At 42.5% G+C, this 24,125-nt stretch overlaps 1 protein-coding gene across 3 annotated transcripts in view; it reads left to right on the forward strand.

The window, feature by feature from the left end:
- The window catches only part of LOC124776476 (juvenile hormone esterase-like), a 106,553-nt gene that overhangs the window by 27,262 nt on the left and 55,166 nt on the right, over positions 1 to 24,125 (forward strand). For all 3 annotated transcript variants that reach the window (XR_007015628.1, XM_047251489.1, XM_047251490.1), the window contains exons 3-4: positions 1,550 to 1,717; positions 17,267 to 17,404. Coding sequence is in view for 2 of the 3 variants with exons in the window: in XM_047251489.1 (XP_047107445.1) it covers positions 1,550 to 1,717; positions 17,267 to 17,404 (306 nt within the window). In the remaining variant the exon portion in view is untranslated. The remainder of the gene's footprint in view (positions 1 to 1,549; positions 1,718 to 17,266; positions 17,405 to 24,125) is intronic.

Below are 24,125 nucleotides of genomic sequence, written 5' to 3' on the forward strand. Positions count from 1 at the left end.
ACAGACTGACATTGGTAGCACAGGGCTATAATTGTCTAGTTATGACCCTTCTAGAAAATGGCAATAACCTGCACTTTTTCCGGACACTAGGGATGCTTTGTTGCTCCAGCAACCGACGATAAACCACTGCCAGAATGGGAGCATACCCAAGATAATTTGCATTATAGCTTAAAAAGTCTATTTTCACATCTCCTAGCATTATAACCTGTTCCTAGTTTGTTGAGAATTTATCCAGAAGCTTGAAATGACAGAGGAATTCACTACATCACTGTTTGGTGATCTCTACAAGTCAGCTGTTATTAAGTTGTCTTTGCATATCTATGTTCTCTGCTGGTGATTCAAAGGCCACCTCAGCAGGGAGTTCATCAACCAAATCAATTTTTCACAATGAATTTTATTTCTGTCTTAAGTGATAGCACAACCATCATTGTGTTAACTGCTCTAGAATATAGACTCAAAATTTCATAAAAACTAAGAGTCTCTTATGTCTTGCATCCAAGTTCATTTAAAATATGTGTGTGCCATATTCTCTCCTGTGAATGTCATTTTATTACTGCTGTACTGTACAGTCTGGAACACCATTTTGCTTTTTTAGCTTCTCTGATGCTGTTGAGCGGGTGTCTTTTCTTCATGTGTATACATTGGGTGCAAAATTTACGGGCAAGAAAAACTGTTGTCATAGTTATAAGTCTTTTCAATTCCTCTTTCCTTTAATTTTTTGCATAATCAGATTGGAGCAGGTTGTTAACATCAGGTACAAATGAAGATTCTTTTACATCATCGAAGCGTAAGAAGTTCCATTGACAAAATGAAAGAATATTCATTTCACTCATCTTGGATGTAGTTGAACATCGTGACAGTGTATGCAGTTTAACGTATTATTTTAAAAATGCTGCAGCTACTAAATCTATTTTGGACTTACTTATTTAATGTCTTCATTTTCTTTAGTGTCCATGGTGTGCATTAGTAGACTGCAGTGTATGTTAGCTTTGTCATGTCCTGGTAGTACTGTGAATAAAAGAAACAGAACTTGGGTGCTGCCCTTCATAATGAGCAATAACAATGTTGACAGGAGCTGTAAGTGGTCTCTATGATGGAGTTGGCTTGTTCACTATCTCATTTTAATATAAAATATACATACCTAGCCAATAATTAGTATGGTACAAATATGAATATCACTAATATTCTATAGTACTTCAACACCACAGTTGTACCTGCATGTTCTGGACCTTTTGAGTTACGCAAATTCATTCAAGAGCATGTAGTATTAAGAAAAAATTATGAACCATACAGATGTTAACAAAAATATAATGCAAAATAATTGAAGGCATATTTTCTACTACTGTATCTTTGTTAATTATAGTACTAGTATGAAAAGGATAGTCACTATTGACCATATAGTGGAGATGCTGAGTCGCAGATAGGCCCAACAAGAAAGACTGTATCTGCGACTCAGCATCTTCACCATGTGGTGAGTAGCAACTATCATTTTCATGTTGTCATTATTCCATCCTAGATTTTCCGTTGTTTAATTATGATTCTATTGCAGGTGCTAAGGCTGTATAGTACAAGAATGGCTGGTGTGGAAACAGTGACAGTTAAAGTTGCCCAAGGCATTTTGAAAGGAAAAGTAGTTGCAGCAAAGTATGGAGGGAAATATTGCAGCTTTCAGGGTATTCGTTATGCAAAGCCACCGGTTGGCCCTCTTAGATTTCAGGTAAGAACTCTAACTTTTTTTTCCCTGTCTGTTCAACATCCCATAGCCAGTTTACTTCTACATCGTTTTCCAATTCAATTTTTTGTTTTGTTTGTAATGGCTTCTGTGACAACAGGGCATTAAACATAACTTTTTCTTTGTTACTTCTCTTCCCCCAGAAGATACTCACCATTTTTGTTACTTGAGAAAAAAGTGCAACATTACTGTTGTTCACATATCCTTTCAAGATACAGAATTTGTTCAGTTAAAAATGTGGAAAAAATGTTGGCTTCATTTTAAGGAATCAAATCTTACTACTTAGGTATCACAAAAATTTAAAGTGTAACATAGCCTGTACATTTACTAATTATAACTAAAACATTAAGAGCATATCAGATACACACATCTTAATGATAAGTATAGAAGCTGAGTAGATAGGAAGGCAGCAGCTCAATAGAGGGGAAGAAAATGAAAATTTCTTCTCTCCATGCTTTCCACCGCATGTTCAGTGTTGTATGTGAAAGAGTGAAAATGACAACCTGCTCAAATGTAGCGAAGATTTACCTAGAATCCAAAATATAAGCTATATTGTGTTTTCATAATAGGGTCAAGTATCTACCAAGTGACATGATGATCATACAATCAGTAGGAAAATCAAAATCGGTAGTTAATGGCCAATGATTTTCACGTAACAGGATCCGCATTCTGAACAAGGGGAACATGGTCAAAACAATGTAAAAACTTTGAAGGCAGATAATAACCTGTTATTTAGAATTTCATAAAATCTCAAGTCAGGTATTTGAAGGTTCTGAAAATTAATTTTATTTTATTTGCAGTGAACTGAACTGCCTTCAAACCAGAGTGTTAAAAATGTAACAAATGCAACACATAAAAAGTATATAAATTTTCAGGTGAAATATTTTCATTGGTATGAATGATATGAAAGACATAATTATGGTTTAACAAAATGAAAAGTGATTGTGGAGAATATGTAAGTATACAAATGAATATGGGTACATAAATGAGTGGTAAATGGTCCAAGGAAGTTTTCTTTTGGAATCTAAGTGATAAGAAAAAACAGAGACTGTGAGATGGTGACCTTATGAGAGGTGGTAGATGACATTAGAAACAGGAATATGGATGGCTAAGATAAAGACAGTAATTCAAATAAAAATACGGAGTTGGTCTTTACTGCCAGTACTACTACTACTACTACTACTACTACTAATAATAATAATAATAATAATACTTTTGTGTCGCAGACATCTTTGTAAGTAGAGAGACATCCCGTTTGCACTATGTAATTGCATTTGACTTACAGTACTCTTTGTCGTGTCCACTTCCTCTTGTTGCTGTATTTTAGCCATTAATGATTATATACTTTTTAATGTACAGGACAGGATCAACTGCAATTTTTTAAAGTATAAGACAAATCCAGCTATATTAGATAAGATAGTAACTTTGGCCGAAACATAATTGGATATTTTCTATAGTGAGGCTTCTTTCCATAGTATAGTAACAGTATTTGTTACGTAGAGAAGAAGAAGAAGAAGAAGGGGGGGGGGGGGGGAATCTAATTCTGTCATCAGTTTCGAATGATGTGGTAGGTCATTAACATTTGAAGAGCGGAGCAGCTGTTTGTACTTTATGGTAAACCCTGTGTAATTTCTCCCCATACAAGTAATGCAGCTTCGCTCCTTGAATTACGAGGGGCATTTGAAAAGTCCATGCAAAGTCCGAGAGGTGGCACCACTGGCACGTATCAAGGTCATGTTTAGTTAGTAGCATCTTTGGAAAGAACGCACACCAAGTTTCAGCCATATTGGTCTTTTTCTTTGTGTTTGACATGTGAATCAAGGAAGTCGAGTGATTGTCAAAAAATAGACGAAAAAGAATTTCGTGTGGTGATTAAACATTACTTTATGAAAGGCAAAACGCCTCAGGAGAGTAAAGAAAAGCTTGATAAACAATACGGTGACTCTGCACCTTTCGATTAGAACAGTTTATAAGTGGTTTCAAAATTTTCAGTGTGGCCTTATAGGCAAAATTGATGCTGAGCGTTCTGGATGCCCTGTGGAGGTTAAGACTCCAGAAATTATTGATAAAATCCATGATATGATGATGACAGAAGTGTTAAGGTGCGTGTGATTGCTAGTGCTGTGGGCATCTTGAATCAACAGGTACATAATATTTTGCATAAACATTTGGACATGAGAAAGCTATCCGCAAGATGGGTTCCACGATTGCTCACGCTTGTCCAAAAACGGAATCGTGTGAAGTGTTGCAAGGATTGTTTGCAGCTGTTCAGGAAGAATCTGCAGGACTTTCGGCGTCGTTTCATCACTGTGGATGAAACATGGATACATTACTATACTCCTGAGACCAAACAACAATCTAAACAATGGGTTACCAAGGGAGAATCTGCACCAAAAAAGATGAAGAGTATTCCTTCGGCCGGAAAGGTTATGGCGGCTGTCTGTCGGGATTCGCAAGGGATAATCCTCATCGACTATCTGGAAAAGGGTAAAACTATTACAGGTGCATATTATTAATCGCTACTGGACCGTTTGAGAACTGAACTGCAAGAAAAACACCGGCAATTCGACATCAAAAAAGTCCTTTTCCATCATGACAATGCACCAGCACACACCTCAGCAGTTTTGGTCACAAAATTAATGGAAATAGGATTCCAACTCATTTCACATCCCCCCCTATTCTCCAGATTTGGCTCCCTCAGACTACTATTTGTTCCCCAATTTGAAGAAATGGCTGGTGGGACAAAGATTTTATTCAAATGAGGAGGTGATTCCAGCAACTAATAGCTGTTTTGCAGACTTGGACAATTCCTATTTTTCGGAAGGGATCAACAAATTAGAACAGCGTTGGATGAAGTGTGTAAGTCTAAAAGGAGATTATGTCGAAAAATAATAAAGGTTTACCCCAAACATGTAAGTAGTTTTTATTTTTGCACGGACTTTTCAAATGTCCCTCGTACTTACACCACATAGCGCAAATACTTACATCACTTGTGCTTAAATAGGAAGTGAACCAAGCAAAAATATTGAGTGTTTATTACCCTAAATAGGCAATTTCCATAGCAGGGTAGCATAAGCACACAATTGATTGTCTTAAACAAATCGTGAAAACTGTTATCTTTATGCAGTTAGTGACCCTGTAAGTAGTTGTCATACTAGAATGGCAGTTAAACAACAGAAAGTCCCGGTTGGAATATAAACTTTATTATGAAAAGGATAGAGCATTACTCACCGTAACCATGACACATTGAGTTGCAGATGGACAAGACGAAAAGACTGCTTCATATAAACATAAAAGCTTTTGGCCAATGCCTTCTTCAGGGGGGAAGAGCACACGTTCACACAAACAAGCACATCTCACACACAACTGTAATCTCCAGCCCATCTTGCCAGACTGCAATAGAAATGTGTTGAACAGGAGCAACAGTCCAAACATGGTAGTGGAGGCAGAGGCATAGCAGGATACAATTGGGGGAATTGGAATCGGCACTGCCTGGCGCAGAATTTAAAGTGAGTAGATGGTGGCGGTCTAGGGCTGCCAGGTGCTGTGTCTGGCGGTTGGGGGCGGGGAGGGGTGAGGAACACTGAGTGGAAATGTGAGAAGAAAAAGGGTGAAAACTGGTGGGTGCACCTGCAGAAAGCAGTGCACAGTGAGGGTTAGGAGAGCAAACCCTGAGGAGCTGAGAGGTGGGGAGGACTGTAGGTTACTATAGGTTGAGGCTGGGATGATTTAGGAGTGGAGAATGTGTTGATGTGGGGGGGGCTAGATTTTTGTTAACAATCAGCTGCAATGGGACATCTAGGGTTATTGGGTTTGTGGCTTTTGGGAGCTTAACAGAAGTGTGTGTGTGTGTGTGTGTGTGTGTGTGTGTGTGTGTGTGTGTGTGTGTGTGTGCGCGCGTGTAGGTTATTATTTGCTTCTGGAATGGGATTACAGTGGCACAGTTTATAGTTAGAGGTGTCAGACAATTGGTGGAGGCCTTCCACCAAGTAGTCACTGTGGTTCATAACGACAGGGGTGGAACCTTTGTCTGCAGGTAGGATGATAATGTCAGGATTTGTTTTCAGGCTATGTATGGCTGTCCTTGCTTCTGCTACTATGTTGATGTTCTGGGGCCAGGGGAAGGATGGTGAGGCAAAATTTGAAGTAAGGGATGCCTGGAAAGTGACCAGGTGGTAGATAAGTGGGATGAGGGGACGATCACAGTTTGATGGTGATGTGAAATGGTAGAGAAGGGTTAAGTGTTGGGATTAGTTTGGCTTTGGTTGGAAGGATTGGTGGCAAACAAGTGTTTCCATTGCAGGGATCAGGAGAATGAGAGTAGGTCTCTGACAAGTCATACATGGTTAAATTTGGGTGTAGGGCTGAAGGTGAGGCCTGTGGAGAGTACTGACACTTCTGTGGGTTGAAGATTTTGGTGGAAAGGTTAACAACAGTGTTGTGAAATTGTTTCGCCCTTGGATTTAGTGAAGTGTTGGGGGAATGAAGCAAGCTGAAAAGGTCAGCTAGGCATGGTCTGGGTGCTATGAGGGGTTGACAGGAAGGAACAATATGAGTAGGATAGCAGTTGGATATTGGTGCTCCAAGGTGTCAGTTAGTAGGCTGCATAACTTAATGGAGGGGGTGCCTGGAATGCTCTTCTAAGAGCTGGAGTGCAAAGGATTCAGTTTTTGAGATGTGATGTACACTGAGGTGACAAAAGTCATGGGATACCTCCTAATATTGTGTCGGATCTCTTTTTGACCTGCGTATTGCAGGAACTCAACATGGAATGGACTCAACAAGTCGTTGGAAGTCCCCTGCAGAAATATTGAACATGCTGTCTCTATAGCTGCCCATAATTGTGAAAGGGTTGCTGGAGCAGGACTTTATGCATGAACTTATCTCCCAATTATGTCCCGTAAATGTTCAATGGGATTCATTTTGGGCAATCTGGGTGGCAAGAATCTTCAATCAGTTGTCCAGAATGTTCTTCAAACTAATTGCAAATGGTTGTGGCAACGTGAAGTGGTACATTGTCATTCATAACAATTCCAATGTTGTTTGGAAACACGAAGTCCATAAATGACTGCAAGTGGTCTCCAAGCAGCTGAACATAACCTTTTCTGGTCAATGATCAGTTCAGTTGGACCAGAGGACACAGTTCATTCCACATAAACAGAGCCCACACCATTATGATTCCACTGCCAGCTTGCACAGTGCCTTGTTGTCAACTTTGGCCCATGGCTTCCTGGCATCTGCACCCTACCATCAACTCTTACCAACTGACATTGGTACTTATATGGCCAGGCCACAGTTTTTCAGTCATCTAGGGTCCAGCTGATATTATCATGAATCCAGAGAGCCGTTGCAGGTGATGTCACATGAATCAGTTGAATACAGATAACATTTCTGTCAATGCACTGCCCTTTTATACCTTGTGTGCATGATAATACTACTGTCTGTATAAGTGCATGTCCCTATTCAATAACTTTTGTCACCTTAGTATATGGAGTAGGGAGTGCATAGTAGCAGAGTATTGCAGAGGGAACAGAAGTGGTTCTGGGATGCCTGTGACATGGAGATGTGTTGTTGCAGTATGAAGTTTGTGAGGGACAGGGGCTGGTGGAATATGAAAAGGTGAAGGTTGTTGTGAAAGGAGAGGTGGCATCCAGAGAAGGGAATTATTACAATTAGGCCTTTGGGGAAGGGGGGGGGGGGCGGCATGGTTTAGGTAGCATTTCAGGAACAGGAGATAAGACAGGGTTTTAGACTGGGAAAGGGATACTTTTCTGAACTGGTACAGAAAGATGGAGCAGGAATCCATTGTGATAGGGATGGCATTTTGGAAACATGAAGTTACATAGGAAAAGGCAAATGGAGGTGTTAGGTCATTGTGAGGGGAGCTGGATGACAAAAAAGGACGCATAAATTATGTATAATATGCAAAAAATATGCACACAAATGTGAAAAACGTGGGAGAAAGGACAGATGAGTTATGGGAGAAACAACATGGGATCACGAAAAGGGGGAGTGTGATTGGTTAGGTTCACAAGTTTATGTGGCACAGGCAGGTGCAGAAAATAAAACATGAGAGGATATGAGAGGATGAGGAGGAAATGTGATCAGTAGAATAATTATACCCGTAATTATGGGCAGGAAGAATTTGGGGCATGGTACACGACTGTGCATTGTGAGTGGGCAAGACTGTTGGTACAGTGTGGCTCTGAGGGTCTGCGGTTTGTAAGGCAATGAGAAAACACAGGAAAGAAGAGAAAGAGTGGACACTGAGTAGAGTAGTGTTTTAAAGAAAACTAACAAAGGAAAACATCAATGGGTTGTGGGTCGGAAGATAAGCTGTTACGCAAAATCAAACAGTGGAAAGTCCAGGTTGGAATATAAATAATACAGCATGTTTATAAATGAATATCGGGGTTTTAACGCTTTATAATATTTATTATATTAAACTTACAGTTATAAATGATATGTCAAATGAAAGAACAACTCAAACAGTTTAACAAGAACCTTATAAATGTTCAATGTGAGCACCATTTGTCACACGGCACACATCAAGTCTGTACCGAAGTGCTGGATAGGGCACAAGGGGACCAATGACAGGGCTTGCTTTGCATGGCCTCCACGTTCAACTAATGCCATGCGATTTTTTTCCTTTGGGGCTTCATCAAGGATCGTGTGTACATGCCTCCGCTACCAGCAGACCTCCCTGAATTAAGAAACCGGATTGAAGCAGCTGTTGCTACAATCACTGAAGATACACTGATCAATGTTTGGGAAGAACTTGGCTATAGACTTAATGTGTGCCGCATGACAAATGGTGCTCACATTGAACTTTTATAAGGTTTTGGTAAAACTGTTTTAGTTGTTCTTTCATTTGACATATCATTTATAACTGTAAGTTTAACATAATAAATATTATAAAGTGTTAAAATGCAGATTATTCATTTATAAACACCCTGTATCATGAAAACAATAGATGGCTATTTACTGTAAAGGTGATATGTTGAGTTGCAGACAGGCATGACAAAAAGATTCTTGCATATAAGCCTTTGGCCAAAGCCTTCTCCAGAATAGAAAACATACACACATTCTCACAAGCAAGCACACGTCACTTACACATGAATGCTCTCTCTGGCCAGACTGCAACAGAAATGTGTCAAACAGGAGCAACAGTCTGGAACATGGCCCTTGAGTTTGGGGGGAGGGTGGTAAGGTATAGCAGGGTACAGGTAGGAGAAGAGGAATCGGTGTTGCGTGGCGGAGCATGCAGGGACTGGGTGTGGCAGGACAGGGCTGCCAGGTGCAGTGTAAGGGGGCTGAGGGGGGAGGCAGGGGAGGGGGGAGATGGAGAGTGGAAAGAAGAGGAGGAGATAAGGGGAAAAGACTGCTGAATTCACTAGCAGATAGTGGCACACAATCATGGTGAGAGGAGGCAAATTGTGAGTAGGTGACAGGACTGAAAGTGTGGAAACAGTTGGCTGGACCGTGGTAGAATGATTTTGGGAGCAGAGAATGTGTTGTAAGGATAACTCCCATCTGGTGCTGGTGGAGGGAAGCATCCAGATGGCCCAGGTCATGAAGCAACCATTGAAATGAAGCATGTTATGTACTATAGCATGTTCTGCCACAGTGTGGTCCTCTTCTGACCACAGTTTGGTGGTAGCCATTCATCCTGGTGGTTAGTAATCACACCAATATAAAAAGCTGAGAAATGATTGCAGCAGAGCTGATATGTGGCATGGCTGCTTTTACAGGTGGCCTGGCCTCTAATGGGGTAGGATAAGCCCATGACAGGACTGGAATAGCAAATGCTTGATGGATGGATTATATATATAAACACTCATTTCATCATACCTGTCTGCAACTCAACGTGTCATCTTTACGGTGAGTAGCAATCTATCCTTTAAATGACATTGTTCATATCCCAAACTGGACTTGCCATTATTTGAGTTTACCTAACAGCTTTTCTTCCATCCCACAACCCATTGATGTTTTCCTTTGTTACTTTTTCCTCTAAAACACTATTCTACTTAGTGTCCTTTCTCTCTCTTCTTCTATGTCTGTTTTCATTGCTTAAAAAGTGTGCACTGTTCCAGTTGTGCTGTATTAATTGTCTCATCCACATAGAGTACATGGCTCCGTAACCATGTGGACTGCTAGTGCAGCATCTCATGCCCCAAATTCTTTCCGCTCATAATTACAAGTATAATCATTCCTATCAATAACATTTCACTCTCATCTGTCATATTTTTGCGTGTTATTTTCCACACGTACCTGTGCCACACGAACCTGTGAATCTAACTGATTCCTCCGCCATCCCCCTCCTTCCTGATCCCAGCATGTGCATTCTCCCATATCTCATCCATTGTTCTTTTTTCCTGCATTTTTGACATATTTTATGTACTTGCGCACACTGTGTGTATTTGTATGTATTTTTGCATATCTAGATATATTTTTGTGTGCCTTTCCCTACTATCCAGCGCCCCTCACAACCACTCACTGCCTTCATTTGCCCATTTCCTATGTCATTTTCCACTACCTCAATGCCATTCCTGCCACAGTGGACTCCTCCTCCAACTTTCTACACTGGATCCTTGAATGCTGGCTAAACCATGGAATCTCCCCTTCCCTCCTCCCCTCCTCTCCCCCCCCCCCCCCCCCAATGGTGAAATGATAAGGATGCTTCTCTCTGGAGCCCACCCCTCCTTCCCGATCCCTCACAAACCTGGTACTGGAAAAACACATCACCATGGCACAGGCATCAAAGGCCAACTCTGCCACCTCTGCGACATGCTTCTACCGTGCAGGCCCTCCTACGTAGATCACATATCGGAAACTGAATCCCTTGCACTCCAGCATCTAGAAGAGCATTCCAGGTACAAACTGTGTAAGTTATCCAACCTACCGATATCTTACTACTGCCTTGGGGCATCACTATCTAACCACTGTCTTACCCTCAGTATTCCTCCTTATCAACCACTCATAGCACCCAGACCCTGCCTAGCTGACATTTTCTGCTTGCCACGTTCCACAATACTCCCTTCCAACACTCCACTAAATCCTGAGCCAAAACAATCCCAGAACACTTTGTTCAACCTTTCCACTAAAATCCTCACAGAAGTTTCAGTCCTATTCAGATGCCTCATCTTGAGCCCTACATCCAAATTTAAACATATTGGACTTGTCAAAGACCTACTCTCCATCTCTCAATCCCTGCAATGGAAACACTTGTTTGCCACCAATCCTTCCAGTCAAAGCCAACTTAATCCTAACATTGAACCCTGCCTCTGCCAGTTCACATCATCATCCAACTGTGATTCCCTCTCACCTAAACCAACCCCTGGCCATTTTCCAGGAATTCCTCATCTCCCAATTTACTTGGCCTCACCATTCTTGTCCAGGTCACAGAAAACCAGACTTTTGGCAGAAGAAAGGACAGCCACACACAGCCTTGAAACAGATCCTGACCTTATCATCCTACCTGCAGACGAAGGTTCTACAACTGTTGTTATGAACTGCAGTGACTTCCAGCCAGAAGGCCCCTGCCAGTTCTCTCACACCACTAACTATAAACTCTCCACAGTCACCCTATCCCAGAAGTGCAACACGACTTCACATTCTTGGTTAGACTTATGCCATTCCCAGACCCTCTTCCCTGAATCTATTTCTCTCCTCATTCCTATGGCTCCCTGCACATCCACCTTCTATGTGCTCACCAAAATCCACAAACCCAATAACCCTGGTTGCCCAATTTTAGCTGGTTATTTTGGTCCTATTGAAAGAATTTCTGCTCTCATTGACCAACACTTCCAACCTATTGCCCAAAATCTAATCTCCCACAGCAAGTATAAAAACTACTTCCTTCACCAACTCTCCACCATTCCCACTCCTTTACTTCTTGAATCCCTACTCGTCACTGTTGATGCCATTTCCCTGTACACCAGCCTCCGTCATGCCCACGGTCTTGCCACTGTTGAACACTACGTCTCCCAGTGTCCTTCAGACTCAAAATACACTACCTCATTCCTCACACACCTTACTAACCACATCCTAACATCCAACTACTTTTCTTTTGAAGGGAAGGTATACAAACAAACCCACGACACAGCCATGGGCACCTGCATTGCATTGTCCTATGCCAATCAATCTGTTTATGGGCTGCCTAGAGGAAATCTTAGCTTCCCAAAACCCTTCTCTGATAGCTCCATCCCCCACCTCTGTCCACATTAAACTCACCAACCACCAACACTACGTACATTTAGACAGTTGACATCCCTTCCACACCAAAAAATCCCTCCCATACAGCTTGGCCACCTGGAGAGTGTATCTGCAGTGATGGAAGCTTCCTTGCTCACAAATGTTGACAGTCTCATAAAAACTTCCACATACAGGGACTATCTCCCAGAACTATGCCACAAACTGATTTCCTGTTCCATATACCCATGCTCCCCAATATTCCAACCATCTCCAAGAACCAGCTACAAAGGAGCATCCCTTTCATCACCCAATATCATCCCAGACTGGAACGACTGAACCACATCCTTCATCAGGGCTTTGATTATCTATCATCATACCCTCCAATTAGGGACATTTTACCCATATCCTTCCCACTGGGACTGATGACACTGTAGTTTGGTCCCTTTATTCCCAAACCAACCAATGAATCCTTCCCACCCCTCATAAAGTGGTACTCCGTTGCCCACCCAACCTCCACAATATCCTCGTCCATCCCTATGCCACTCCCCATCCCAACCCCTCCCCACAGAGATCATACATCTGTGGAAAACCCAGGTGCAAGACCTGCCCCATCCACCCACCTAGCACTTCCTGTTCCAGTCCTGTCATGTGCTTAGCCCATCCCATCTGATGCTGGCCACCTGTGAAAGCAGCCATGCCATATATCAGCTCTATTGGAATCAAGGTATGACAGCCAACCATCTATCCACCAGGACAAATGTCCACTGCCAAACTGTGGACAAGAGCAAAGTGGATCACCCTGTGGCACATGTTGCTGTACGTAACAAGCTTCATTTCAATGGCTGCTTTGTGGCCCAGGTGATCTGAATCATTTCCTCCAGCACCAGCTTTTCAACACATTCTCCTCTCGAAAAATTATCCCGGCCTCAATCTGTGGTAACCTACTCTCCCCACACTCCCCACTCAACTGTTTCTGCTCCCTCTGTCCTGTCACCTCCTCACAATTCGCTTCCCCTTACTCTCACTGTGCGCTGCTCTCTGCTGGCACACCCATCATCTTTTTTCCTCTTCTCTACTCCTCTACTTTCCACTCTCATTCAACACGTTTCTGTTGCAGTCTTGCCAGAGTGACCAGGTATAGTAGTCGTGTGTTTGTGAGGTGGGCTTACTTGTTTGAATGTGTGTGCGTTTTTCTTTGCTGTGGAAGTTTAGCAAAAAGCTTGTATGTAACAGTCTTTTTGTCATGCCTGTCTGCAATTCAGTGTCATCTTTGTGGCAAATAGCAGTCTGTCCTTTTCATAATGTTGTCTCGTAATTAGAATTTGTGAGTTGCTAGGTAACCCATAATTACCCAGGCAAGGAAATAACTCCTTGGTACATCAGTTTCCTAGATTGTTTCAAATTATGGTGTGAGATCACACTTATTCTATACTATTTGGGCTATAGCACATTTTAATCTGAATACGAAACCACAAATTTTTTGAAGTTTATGAAGACTGAACAATATGCATACATTGCATAAAATATCTGCTATACATATATACTTTTCGTTTTAATATTCTGATTACCCACACTAGTAAACTTGACACTTACCCCTCCTCCCTCCCCCCCCCCCCCCCCTCCTCTCTCTCTCTCTCTCTCTCTCTCTCTCTCTCTCTCTCTCTCTCTCTCTCTCTTTTCTGACAATGTTCCATATTGAATTAATGTGGTGTAATCTACCATATCAGACATGGCAAGTATAATACAACATTTTTATTTAAAAAAAAGACAATATTATGAAAAGGAGAGTTAAAAAAGACCAGTGGGTGCATGGGTAGAAGTGAAAGTGTTTTAGTACTGGGATGGGAGCAGGGAAGGGATCCGGGACTCCGTGTGTGTGCGTGCGCGCACGTGTGTGCTCTCTCTCACTCACTCACTCACTCACTCACTCACTCACTCACTGCCCTTAGCCCTGACCCCCATCCCTCGCCTCCCTCATGCTGTAGAAACTCTGGAACATTAAATATTATAATAAGTGAAGTTTCCTCACATTTGTACCATCTACAAGAACTTGAAAGGAGGTGAAAGTCTCCGAATGGAGCCTCCCAGTCAACAGTGCCTTATGATCATTTCATTTCATTCCAGTCACGTAAAAAATTTAATAAAATGCTGTTGTATTTACAGCTTTCTGAGCTTCCTTTACCTGGTCTCCTGGCCCAGTGAATTTGACAGCCAACTGGTGGGACCGCAATGACAGTCACCAGATGGCATTACTATGATCTGTGAGCACTGCTATTGCCACTGCAGCACTGGCTGTGGAGACACGTTCATCCTGCTGGCCTGTCAGTGCCTGTAGCTGCTTTTTAAAGCCGGCAGTGCAGCTGTTCAATCCATCAGTTATGATTTCACTGTGTTGTTGTATTGATCTCACTGCAAGTTGGGATTCACCACATCTTAGGGTTTTCAATTTTGGTTTAATCATTGCACTTGTTATTCCACAGTGCCATCACCATTGTCTGTCTTTCTCTCACTGTTGTCCACTTGTTTACTCTGTGGACACTTTGTCGCGTCCCAAGCGTGGGTATTGCGAGGGATTGGGCGACACGGTTCGTGGATGGGATTTTAGCCGGTTGACTGTAATGAGAGGGAGACTTTTGATCTGGCTAAGATGTATAAATCCCTGGTTTTCACAAGGCTAGGAAAGTGGTAGAAATTAAAGTCTTGATAACTTTAATAAATTGCAGTTTATTCTAAGTGAATACAAATCGCCCTATCTGACGGTGGTTGCACTCACAGGAAGGCCAAGTCTAACACAGAGACGGTGACTGACTCCACCGTTCCGACTGCCTACTAGAAGGTCTGCAACGTTTCTTAACACCCTACGTTAGAGTCCCGCGGCTACGCCCTGACGCGCTCCAGCGACTATCTCCGGCTGCCTGCCTACAGCCCGTTCCCCAGCCCAAGTCGGCTGCTGCTATCTAACTCTTTGCCCTCACCAGACACGACCCGACACGACAAGACAAGCCCCCAGAGCGGCGTGCTCTCGGGTTTTGTTAGCGTTTCCCCTTCGACCCCGCCAGCGCTTGGCCTGACGTAGCGTCGAAGGCAACGTGTCCTTATTTGGTATCGTTAAAACATTGTTGTTGCTATTGTTCTTCAGAGGCTGAGTGGAGGGGCAGAGGCGCCTCTCCCTATATGGTCACGCACTGCGTCCTGAGCCCTTCATTGGCTCCTCATGACGTAGTGCGGTCCCCACCAAGGGCCCTCTTTCTTTCTCTCTCCACTCCCAGACCTCTCTCTCTAGCCAGGAATGCTTTCTGTTGATATTCTTAATTGAATGCTTATCATGAGTCCCTGCACAGACCTTCGTTTGTATCTACCGGCTGTTTACTTTCTTATCAAAGCACCCAGCTGCCCTGCAGCTCGAGTGCTGCCTCGGCTGACCCTTCTGCCACGCCTGGCGTCCAGCGCTACAGTTTTAACTTCGTCCTACGTACTATTCTTAAGGTACTGCAATTAGACTTGGCTTGTTCCTGCGGTTACAACAACTTGCTGTTGATACCCTCGACCAGTTGGCCAATCTCTGCAGGTTCTTGAGCTGTTCCCAGTCTAACTCAATTCTAGTCACAATACTTGGCTGTGAGGTAAAAGATTAGCAGTGTCCCATGGACACAAAGCTTGTGCAACTTTTGAAACAGCAACAGCAACAGCTGTACCTGCAGCAGCAGTTACATCAGTGATTCCAATAGCAGTTTCAACAACAGCAGCAGCAAACTGACTTGCTCCATCGGGAAATACAGCTTTTATGGATTGCCTTCAGATTGAGGGTTCCCAACACAAATAGTCTGTGGGCAGTTTCCAGGCAAAGAACAGCCCACTCATTTACTAGCCATGGTTTAACATTGCTAAAGAGGATTGGGACACAGCACTTGGCCACTTTGTGGATTTCAAATGATGCACTCCAATGGTCATTCTTCCTTTCTTGGTCTTCCCCAGAGACATTTTTCTTATTAAAGAAGGTGGTTCTACTCTCAAATCCTGTCGCACTTACGTTCAAGGAGATGTGTCTGTTACTATCAAATTATTATTCACAAAGATTCCATGTGGTCGCAGTGTGCCTCGAGTTTTATCGATACAACAAGCAACCTTGTCAGCCATTCCACTGATGGGTGATGGATTTGCAAGGACTGAATCAACATTGCAACTTCACTTGCAAAAATCCTGCTTGCAAAATTTTGTATGCAAATTCTTTGATTTGAGATGTAGTGGTTCAGTTGGCTTGAGACCCAGAAGTACACACTGCATCTCTTAAACTAGACTACCCTTCCTTGGACAATATTTTGAAAATAGCACATTATTTTGAGATTAAACAAGCAGCAAATGAAAGCCTTGTGGCTGGACCCCAAGTAGCTGCAGTCCAGAGCCACCATCTTGGGGCAGAATTCTCATACGTCTTCTTCCCGACTTCAGTGTTGAGATTCATCGATTTTGGACGTTTTGGTGGCCTTTAAACAGCCCGTCACTCCCAGTCGACATCAGCTGTGGCGTCTCCCATCATGTCCTGTCTGCTTCTTAGTACACCCACTTGCAGACTGTCTAGATCATTCACCACATGCATCAAGGGACAGTGTGTAAACTGCAGACATTTGTTTTTCTGGGTGATTCTTCCACCACTTAGTTGTTATGAACCTCAGAATTGCAAATCAGGATGTTTGTTTCCAGGTGGACACAGGATCTACTGTCATCTTTGTTCTCCTAATTTTGCCCCATTCTCCTATATATTGGTAGTATATTATGGCACTTTAATTGCTAGCTATTGTTCAATAAGATTATCACTCGATCAGATTCTTCTTCATTACTCCACAGTTTGTCAAAACACAAGTTTTAATAGTTGTTATTTTGGTTTCTTGCTTACAAGAGTGTCAGCAATAAACTCTCTACAAGTAAAACTATTTGTTACTTCAGTATAAATAAGTTGTTACAAATAATACAATGGTTCAATCACTGTACAACGGACCTACTTCCTCCTTATACCGCAAAGACAGTAATATATACCACTATTTCGTAGTTTGTAGCAGTGATCATTTAGCCAGATTTTCCTCTTCTCCTTGCTGTCATTGTTCAAGGATGCAAACTGACACAATAATCTCTTCTTTTCAATCATTACTCGCCTTTATCTTCCGATTGTAAAGTTGTAATTTAATGTTTTTGTCCTGTTAATTATGTACTCACTTAAACTTTGGCAACTATGCTGAAAATAATTATTTTACTGAAGTGCTCTTTCTAATATTTGATATAATTATGATATGCACACAATTTCACTCTCTTTGTTCATAACTATTCTGTTTGCATAACATGAAGCCACCACAGCCACCGGAGTCTTGGACAGGCATAAGAGATGCTCTAGAAGAAGGCGCAGTTGCCCCGCATGCAGACTGGGTGCGGCAGAAGTACAGGGGTGAAGAGGATTGTCTTTTCCTTAATGTCTACACTCCAAAGGTCATATACACCTGTATTATGCATAGAATATTGCTATTGTTTTAGTACAGCTAGATCATAGGTTTTAAATAATCTTTGATGCTGGACATACAAACAGTAGCTTCATAAGGTGATCATTCTACTAGCTGAAAATGTGAAGTACTAAGTTCCAATACTCAACTAAGCCATCACATGTAGTGTTCACAGTTCATTACTTTCTGGTAATTAATTTCATGTAAATCATCGCTGTGGGAAGATTATATAAACTCAAAATTTGGTATCCCAAGATAGCATATAGTGTGTTTAAAATTAGTTGTGACTTTTGGCAGTTCAGTAAGGAACAAGTGAAGGGAAGTGTAGTTGCCAGTGTGTGCTGAGCATGTTAGAACGTGGTAATAATGCCAGGCTTACTTCGCTTAGAATCTGGCAGGCTCGCTTGACTGCCTGAACAGAAAGTCATGCAAGCCAGCTGATCTTCTGTCTCTCAAATGATTGCAAAGAAACTATTCAATAATAAGCTCTGATTCTCACATAACTTAATTCAGCAGCTTCATGATGAGCTGCCTACCATTCATTAATGTCATAGTCATTGTCATATTTCAATATTAGTTAAACTACTGTGAGAGATTCTTACAGTTTACAGTGAAAAATAGGGGACACTATGAGTTTTGTGTTTTGTGCTTGTTAAGTCATATGTTGCTGCATATTAAATGTAGATAATATACCATATTGAATTAGTCTTTAAACTTGGAGGAATATTGTATGTCTCCACTCTCAAGAAACAATATAAGTAAAAAGTCACACATTTATTCTTGTTCTGAGAATGGACTGGTTCATAAACTATTGATCTGCTTGCTCTCAAGTGCTAGTTCAATAATACACTGTTTCAGAATTCTGTTGCAAATTCAATGGCATTAGAATGTTAGTGAAATGAATATTTGTAAGCTCTGCTGTGTTTCGACAAAAAAAGCAGATTTTAACATGGCAACAAGAGAAGTTATGTATTACTCTAAACTTGTCACAGTCCTTCAAACACCAGTGTCTCCTCAACTGCTTTCTTGGTATGGCTGACAACTTGAGATCAGTCTTGTGGTGTAACATTTGCAAAAATGGTTCAAATGGCTCTGAGCACTATGGGACTTAACTTCTGAGGTCATCAGTCCCCTAGAACTTAGAACTACTTAAACCTAACTAACCTAAGGACATCACACACATCAATGCCCGAGGCAGGATTTGAACCTGCGACCGTAGCGGTCGCGCGGTTCCAGACTGTAGCACCTAGAACCACTCGGTCACTCCAGCAGGCTAACATTTGCAATTTATACTATTGGCAACATTTCAAACTCACTGAGCGTAAACTTCATGTTGTTTTGTTGTCACATTACTTCTCACCTTAGTCTTTATATTCTCTTAGATTTAAATAATTCTGATAGAGAGGAAGCCTCATTAAACTGTGTCCTTTAGCTTCAGCCAGTCTGTCTAAGAGTAAATTCAGCACTACAAGTTCCGTTTACTCCACCTTGTATGTATGCATGTTCAACTCTACCCTATGGAACATTTCTCTGCACCCAGAGCAAAATATCCGCTTTCCTCTACTGCACTGCTGGAGCTTTATCCATCACAACAGAGTGGTATGGCACATTGTCCATTACTTTATCGAATTCGGACGAAGATTTGTAGCAGATGAGTTCTTGGATGACCTCTTTAATTGCAAATCTTGTGTTTAGATGTGCTGCACTGTTATTACTAATGCTGTACCAACACAGAACAGTTGTTCACAATACCTGATGACTGCAGAACACTTAAACGGCAGAAAATACCAAGAAAGGTGATGAACTTAGATGCATCTATTGTGCAACAGCACATGGTACTGTTTATCCACGGTGTGGAAATAGAGGTGCTTTACTAACCAACTGGATGACGGTGTGATAGGGTTAGTCAGCTCCCCATTGATGTTAACTGGTCAGGGGCGTCACATGCCCACTGGTGAGCCAAACATAAAAAATCACAACTGATATTAAAAAAGCTATCAGTGAAGGAACTCTAGTATCTTGGAAACAGAATAACATGTTGCCCAAAACAAGGAGGACATGAAGAGCAAACTAGCACAGGCAAAGAGGTCATTCTTGGCCAAAAGAGGTCTACTAGTTTCAGTTACCAGCCTTAATTTAAGGAAGGAATTTATGAGAATGTATGGTTGGAGCACAGCTTTCTAAGGAAATTAATTGTGGACTGTGAGTAAACTGCCAAAGAATAATTTGAGATGTGGTGCTGTAGAAGGATGTTGAAAATTACATGAACTTATAAGATAAGAAATGAGGAGGCTCTCCATAGAATTGGCGAAGAAAAGAATATGTAGAAAACACTGACAGGAAGAAAGGACAGGGTGATAGGACAAGTGTTAACACAAAGAAGGATAACTTGCATTTTACTAGAGGCAGCTGTAGAGGATAAGAGCTGTAGGGGAAGGCAGAGACTGGAATATCAGACAACTTACTGAGCATGTTGGGTACAAGTGAGTTGAAGTTGATACTGGAGAGGAGTTATTTCCCCTTCCCTTTTTTTAAAGGCATGTTTATCTTTATCTTTGGCAGATGGTTGTAACAATAGCTAAAGCACCAAATGCAATTTGTAACTCAAAGTGCTAACAGAACTAAACAAGAAAAAGTATTCTGCGACCTTGCCAAACCCTTGATTGTGTAGATCGCAAAGTTACAGTAAGCAAACTAAAATGGTATGGCATTAACGGCATCCCTCGTGCTTGGGTAGAATCTTACCCGCATAACAAAAAGCAGAGGGTCACATTAACAGGGTCTGTCTCACGCATGAAAACAACCTGACAAAGGGAGACCATAACATATGGAGTGCCACAGGTTTCAGTACTAGTCCAATTCTTGTTTTTAACCTACACAGATGATCTTCCAACAAAGTTACAACAGTGAAAAAAATAGAAGGGGTGATGGAGTGTGTTCTCTGGTTGGTTGTTGCTGTGGTAGCTGTTCTATAAGAGGAAGAAAATTATTGTTAGTACAATTCTCCACATTCTAACTCTGGAAAAACTATCAGACTTTTATTGAAGATTCCTTTAAAAATACCTTAATGTGTGGAGATTAAAATATTGGAAGTAGATGAGAAACAAAATAAAAAATTGATTAAGAGGCATTATTACCATATCAAATGAAAGCATCTAGAATAATTCCTATGAAAGTGTCAGGTCAAAGCTGCACAATCACTGATAATATTTTCATCAACTTTGATAGCTGCTATTATGAAGTTAAAATTTTTCCAACTTCAATCTAAGATCATCATGAGTTAAAGAAACAGGAGCTCTAAAACATCGCCAGAGTCAGATAGTGAAAAGAAAGATTGCAAATAACAGAAATGTCATTTAATCAATGAGAACAGAGAACACCTTGTTTACTTACGGAGTAAAAATAATTTCAACAATTTCATAGATTCTGTACAAAATTTGAAGTATGAAAGAAGTCACCAAAGACCTACATACTTAAGGATACTTGAATGACCAGCCATTCGGAATTCTTCAAAGGAAACACTCACAAAAATCATACAATGAGCAATGTCCACAAATTATGAAGAATAAAATTCTCTGATAAAGCATCTGTGAGAGAAGGAATATAACAAATATTGTTGGCTAAGCTCTTCCTATGGAGAGTTTTTCCTGAAAATATTGCACTAGCATACAAGAAAAGTGGCAAGGAGAACTTAAACAACTACAGGTCTGTTTCTTCAATAGATTACTTAAATTGTCTTTGAGAGAAAACTCTGATCCAGTGCAGAATGATTTCTGGAAATGAAAATCTGCAGAAATTGTTGCTTCCAGTCAAACAAAATCTGTTGTGTATGTGTTAGATAAAAGAGATGTATAAAGGACTATTGATGCAATTACAGATGTAGTATAATAAAAGAACTAGAAAGCTGTGCCCCCCTGCAGGTCCAAGGTTAGAATAGGCCTGAGGTATTCCTGCCTGTCGTAAGAGGCAACTAAAAGGAGTCTCACACTTTTCGTCTCTTGAGTACAGGTTCCATTCTATGGTTTGACCTGCCACTTTCAAGGATGAAGGAGTGCCCTTAGATTCGTTCTACTGAATCTCTTTTCGTGGTTTTGCATCTCCACCTACGTTCAACTGTTTGGGTGAGGACACTTTCTGGGGTATGTCATCTTCTTCCATTGTGTCCTGTCCTCTTTTGCCCCCATGACAATATTGGATTTCTTTGCATCCAATATCCAGCATGTTAGCCAGTCCAATGTCGTGGGGCCGTCATGTACCCATTTTGTGGTAGCCTTCTGACAACACAGGAATCGCACTGCTGGTGCCTGAGCTGTAAACTCCCCATGTATGCCGAGGAGTAGATGCCTGTCTTCCTGGGGCATCAGGACGCCTGGCAATGGCCATCATGCCAGTTGGCCTTTGCTGTGGCTGGGGGGTGCCCGTGGGGAGAGCCCCTGTCTGGAGCAGGTGGCATCAGGGCAGATGACCCACAATGAAGCGGACTAAGTCATCTCTTGCTGGTGACAGTACGGCACCAGCAGCCTCTAAGAAGGTCAAAGTAGAATACAGTGCCGACAGGTATGACCTTACATCGTTTCCCTTCGTCGCCACACCACGGAAGGAACATAGAGCTACAGAACGGAAAGAGCCATATTCACCACGGATTTTAGTCTGTAGCAGAACTGATGGGGACTCTTTCCTACCAATGAAGCCTCAATTTTTGATTGAACACCTTGAGGATAAATTTGGAGAAGTGACAGTGTTGTCCAAGATGCGAAATGGCACAGTCTTGATTCAGACATCATCCCTAGCCCAACCCCGAGTGTTACTCACCTGTGAGAAGTTGGGTAGTATTCCTGTTTCTGTCACTCCCCATAAAGGCCTCAACATGGTCCAGGGGATTCTGTTCCATCGTGACCTCTTGTTGCAGTCTGATGACGAGCCCCGCACCAATTTAGAATGGCGGGGTGTTCATTTCATCCGGCGTGGTTACAGGAGACCCAAAGACAACAGGGTTGCTACCGGTGCCTTCATCTTGGCCTTTGAGGGTGATTCATTGCCTGAAAAGGTCAAGGTGATGGTTTACCGCTGTGACGTTAAACCATACATCCCTTCCCCTATGCAGTGCTTTAAGTGTCTTCCTGCTGCACTTCCAGTGCCACATGTCAAGACTGTGGACTTCCACTGCACCCAGATACTCCATGTTGGCCACCTCCCACTTGCATCAGCTGTGGAGAGCACCACTCCCAATGCTCTCCAGACTGCCCAGTACTCCAAAAGGAGCAGAAAATCATGGAGTACAAGACCCTGGAGTGGTTGACTTACACAGATGCTAAACATAAATTCAAAAGATTACACCCCATTCGGTTGACGTCGACATACGCTGCAGCTACATCACCATCGCCGTTCTAAGTGCCAGTGGTTCCTCACTCTGTGCCACGAACACTGGGCCCTCCGGGCCACCAGAATACATCTGTCCCCTTGGTGGTAGGGGGCAAATCTTCAGCCATTGCTCCCAAAGCACCTTTTTTGGGAGCAAGGCCCCTCTCCAAACTCAAGGGACATCAGTTCCCTCCCCCCTTCCAGAGAAGCAACAGCCTCCTTCAGCTCCTCTCGTGCAGAAGGGGTCCTTTGGGGCCCTCTCTCCCAAGGTCTCCACTAATGCCACGGCAGACACTCGCCAGTAGCGCAAGGAGCTAAAATCTGCTGGATGAAGAGCTTCACAGTTTTCGTCTGTGCCTGAAGCTGCTTCGGAGAAATCTTCTCAGAAAGTCCCTAAAGAGAAGCGAGAGAGAAAGCAAACTAAGAAGTCTGCTAAGAAACAGGACCCTCTGGTGGCCCCAACACCACCACTCTCTATCAATTCTGCTTCTGAGGATGCAGTGGAGATCTTAGTGTCCCCTGTGGACCTGGATCTCACTGAGACCTCATCCACCATAGAAATGGCTACAAATACTCATTCGGAGGCAGCAGGTGACCCTGAGGCATAGCCTGCCTCCTTGCTCACTTCATGCCTTCCCAGCCTCACAATAATGTCATCCTCCAGTGGAATTGCGACAGTTTTTCCAGCACCTGGCTGAGCTACAGCAACTGTTAAGCTTTACACTTGCTTTCTGCATTGCCCTCCAGGAAACCTGGTTCCCGGCAGTGCGGACCCCTGCCCTCCGTGGCTATAGGGATATGTCAGGAACTGTACCAACTATAATAGTGTGTCAGGTGGAGATTGCGTCTGTTCCCTGAAATCAATATGCAGTGAACCTGTGTCCCTTCAAATGCCTCTTGGAGCCGTGGCTCTCAGGATAAGGACGCAGGAAATAACTGTCTGCAACGTATATCTAGCTCCAGATGGCGCAGTACCCCTGAATGCATTGGCTGCACTGATCGATCAACTCCCTAAACTGTTCCTACTTTTGGGAGATTTTAACGCTCATAACCCCCTTGTGAGGTGGCACACTTCTTACTGGCCGAGGCAGAGAAGTCCAAAATTTCTCAACTCAACCTCTGCCTCTTAAATACTGGGGTTGCCACACATTTTAATGTGGCACATGGCACTTATTCAAACATTGATCTATCGGTTTGCAATCTTGGCCGTCTCCCATCTATCCACTGGAGAGCACATGATGACCTGTGTGGTAGTGACCGCTTCCCCATCTTTCTGTCACTGCCTCTGGCGTCAGGCTATGGACACCTACCCAGATGGGTTTTAAACAAGGGAGACTGGGAAGCCTTCA

The sequence above is a fragment of the Schistocerca piceifrons genome, chromosome 2 (assembly GCF_021461385.2).
Source record: "Schistocerca piceifrons isolate TAMUIC-IGC-003096 chromosome 2, iqSchPice1.1, whole genome shotgun sequence".
Taxonomy (NCBI): domain Eukaryota; kingdom Metazoa; phylum Arthropoda; class Insecta; order Orthoptera; family Acrididae; genus Schistocerca; species Schistocerca piceifrons.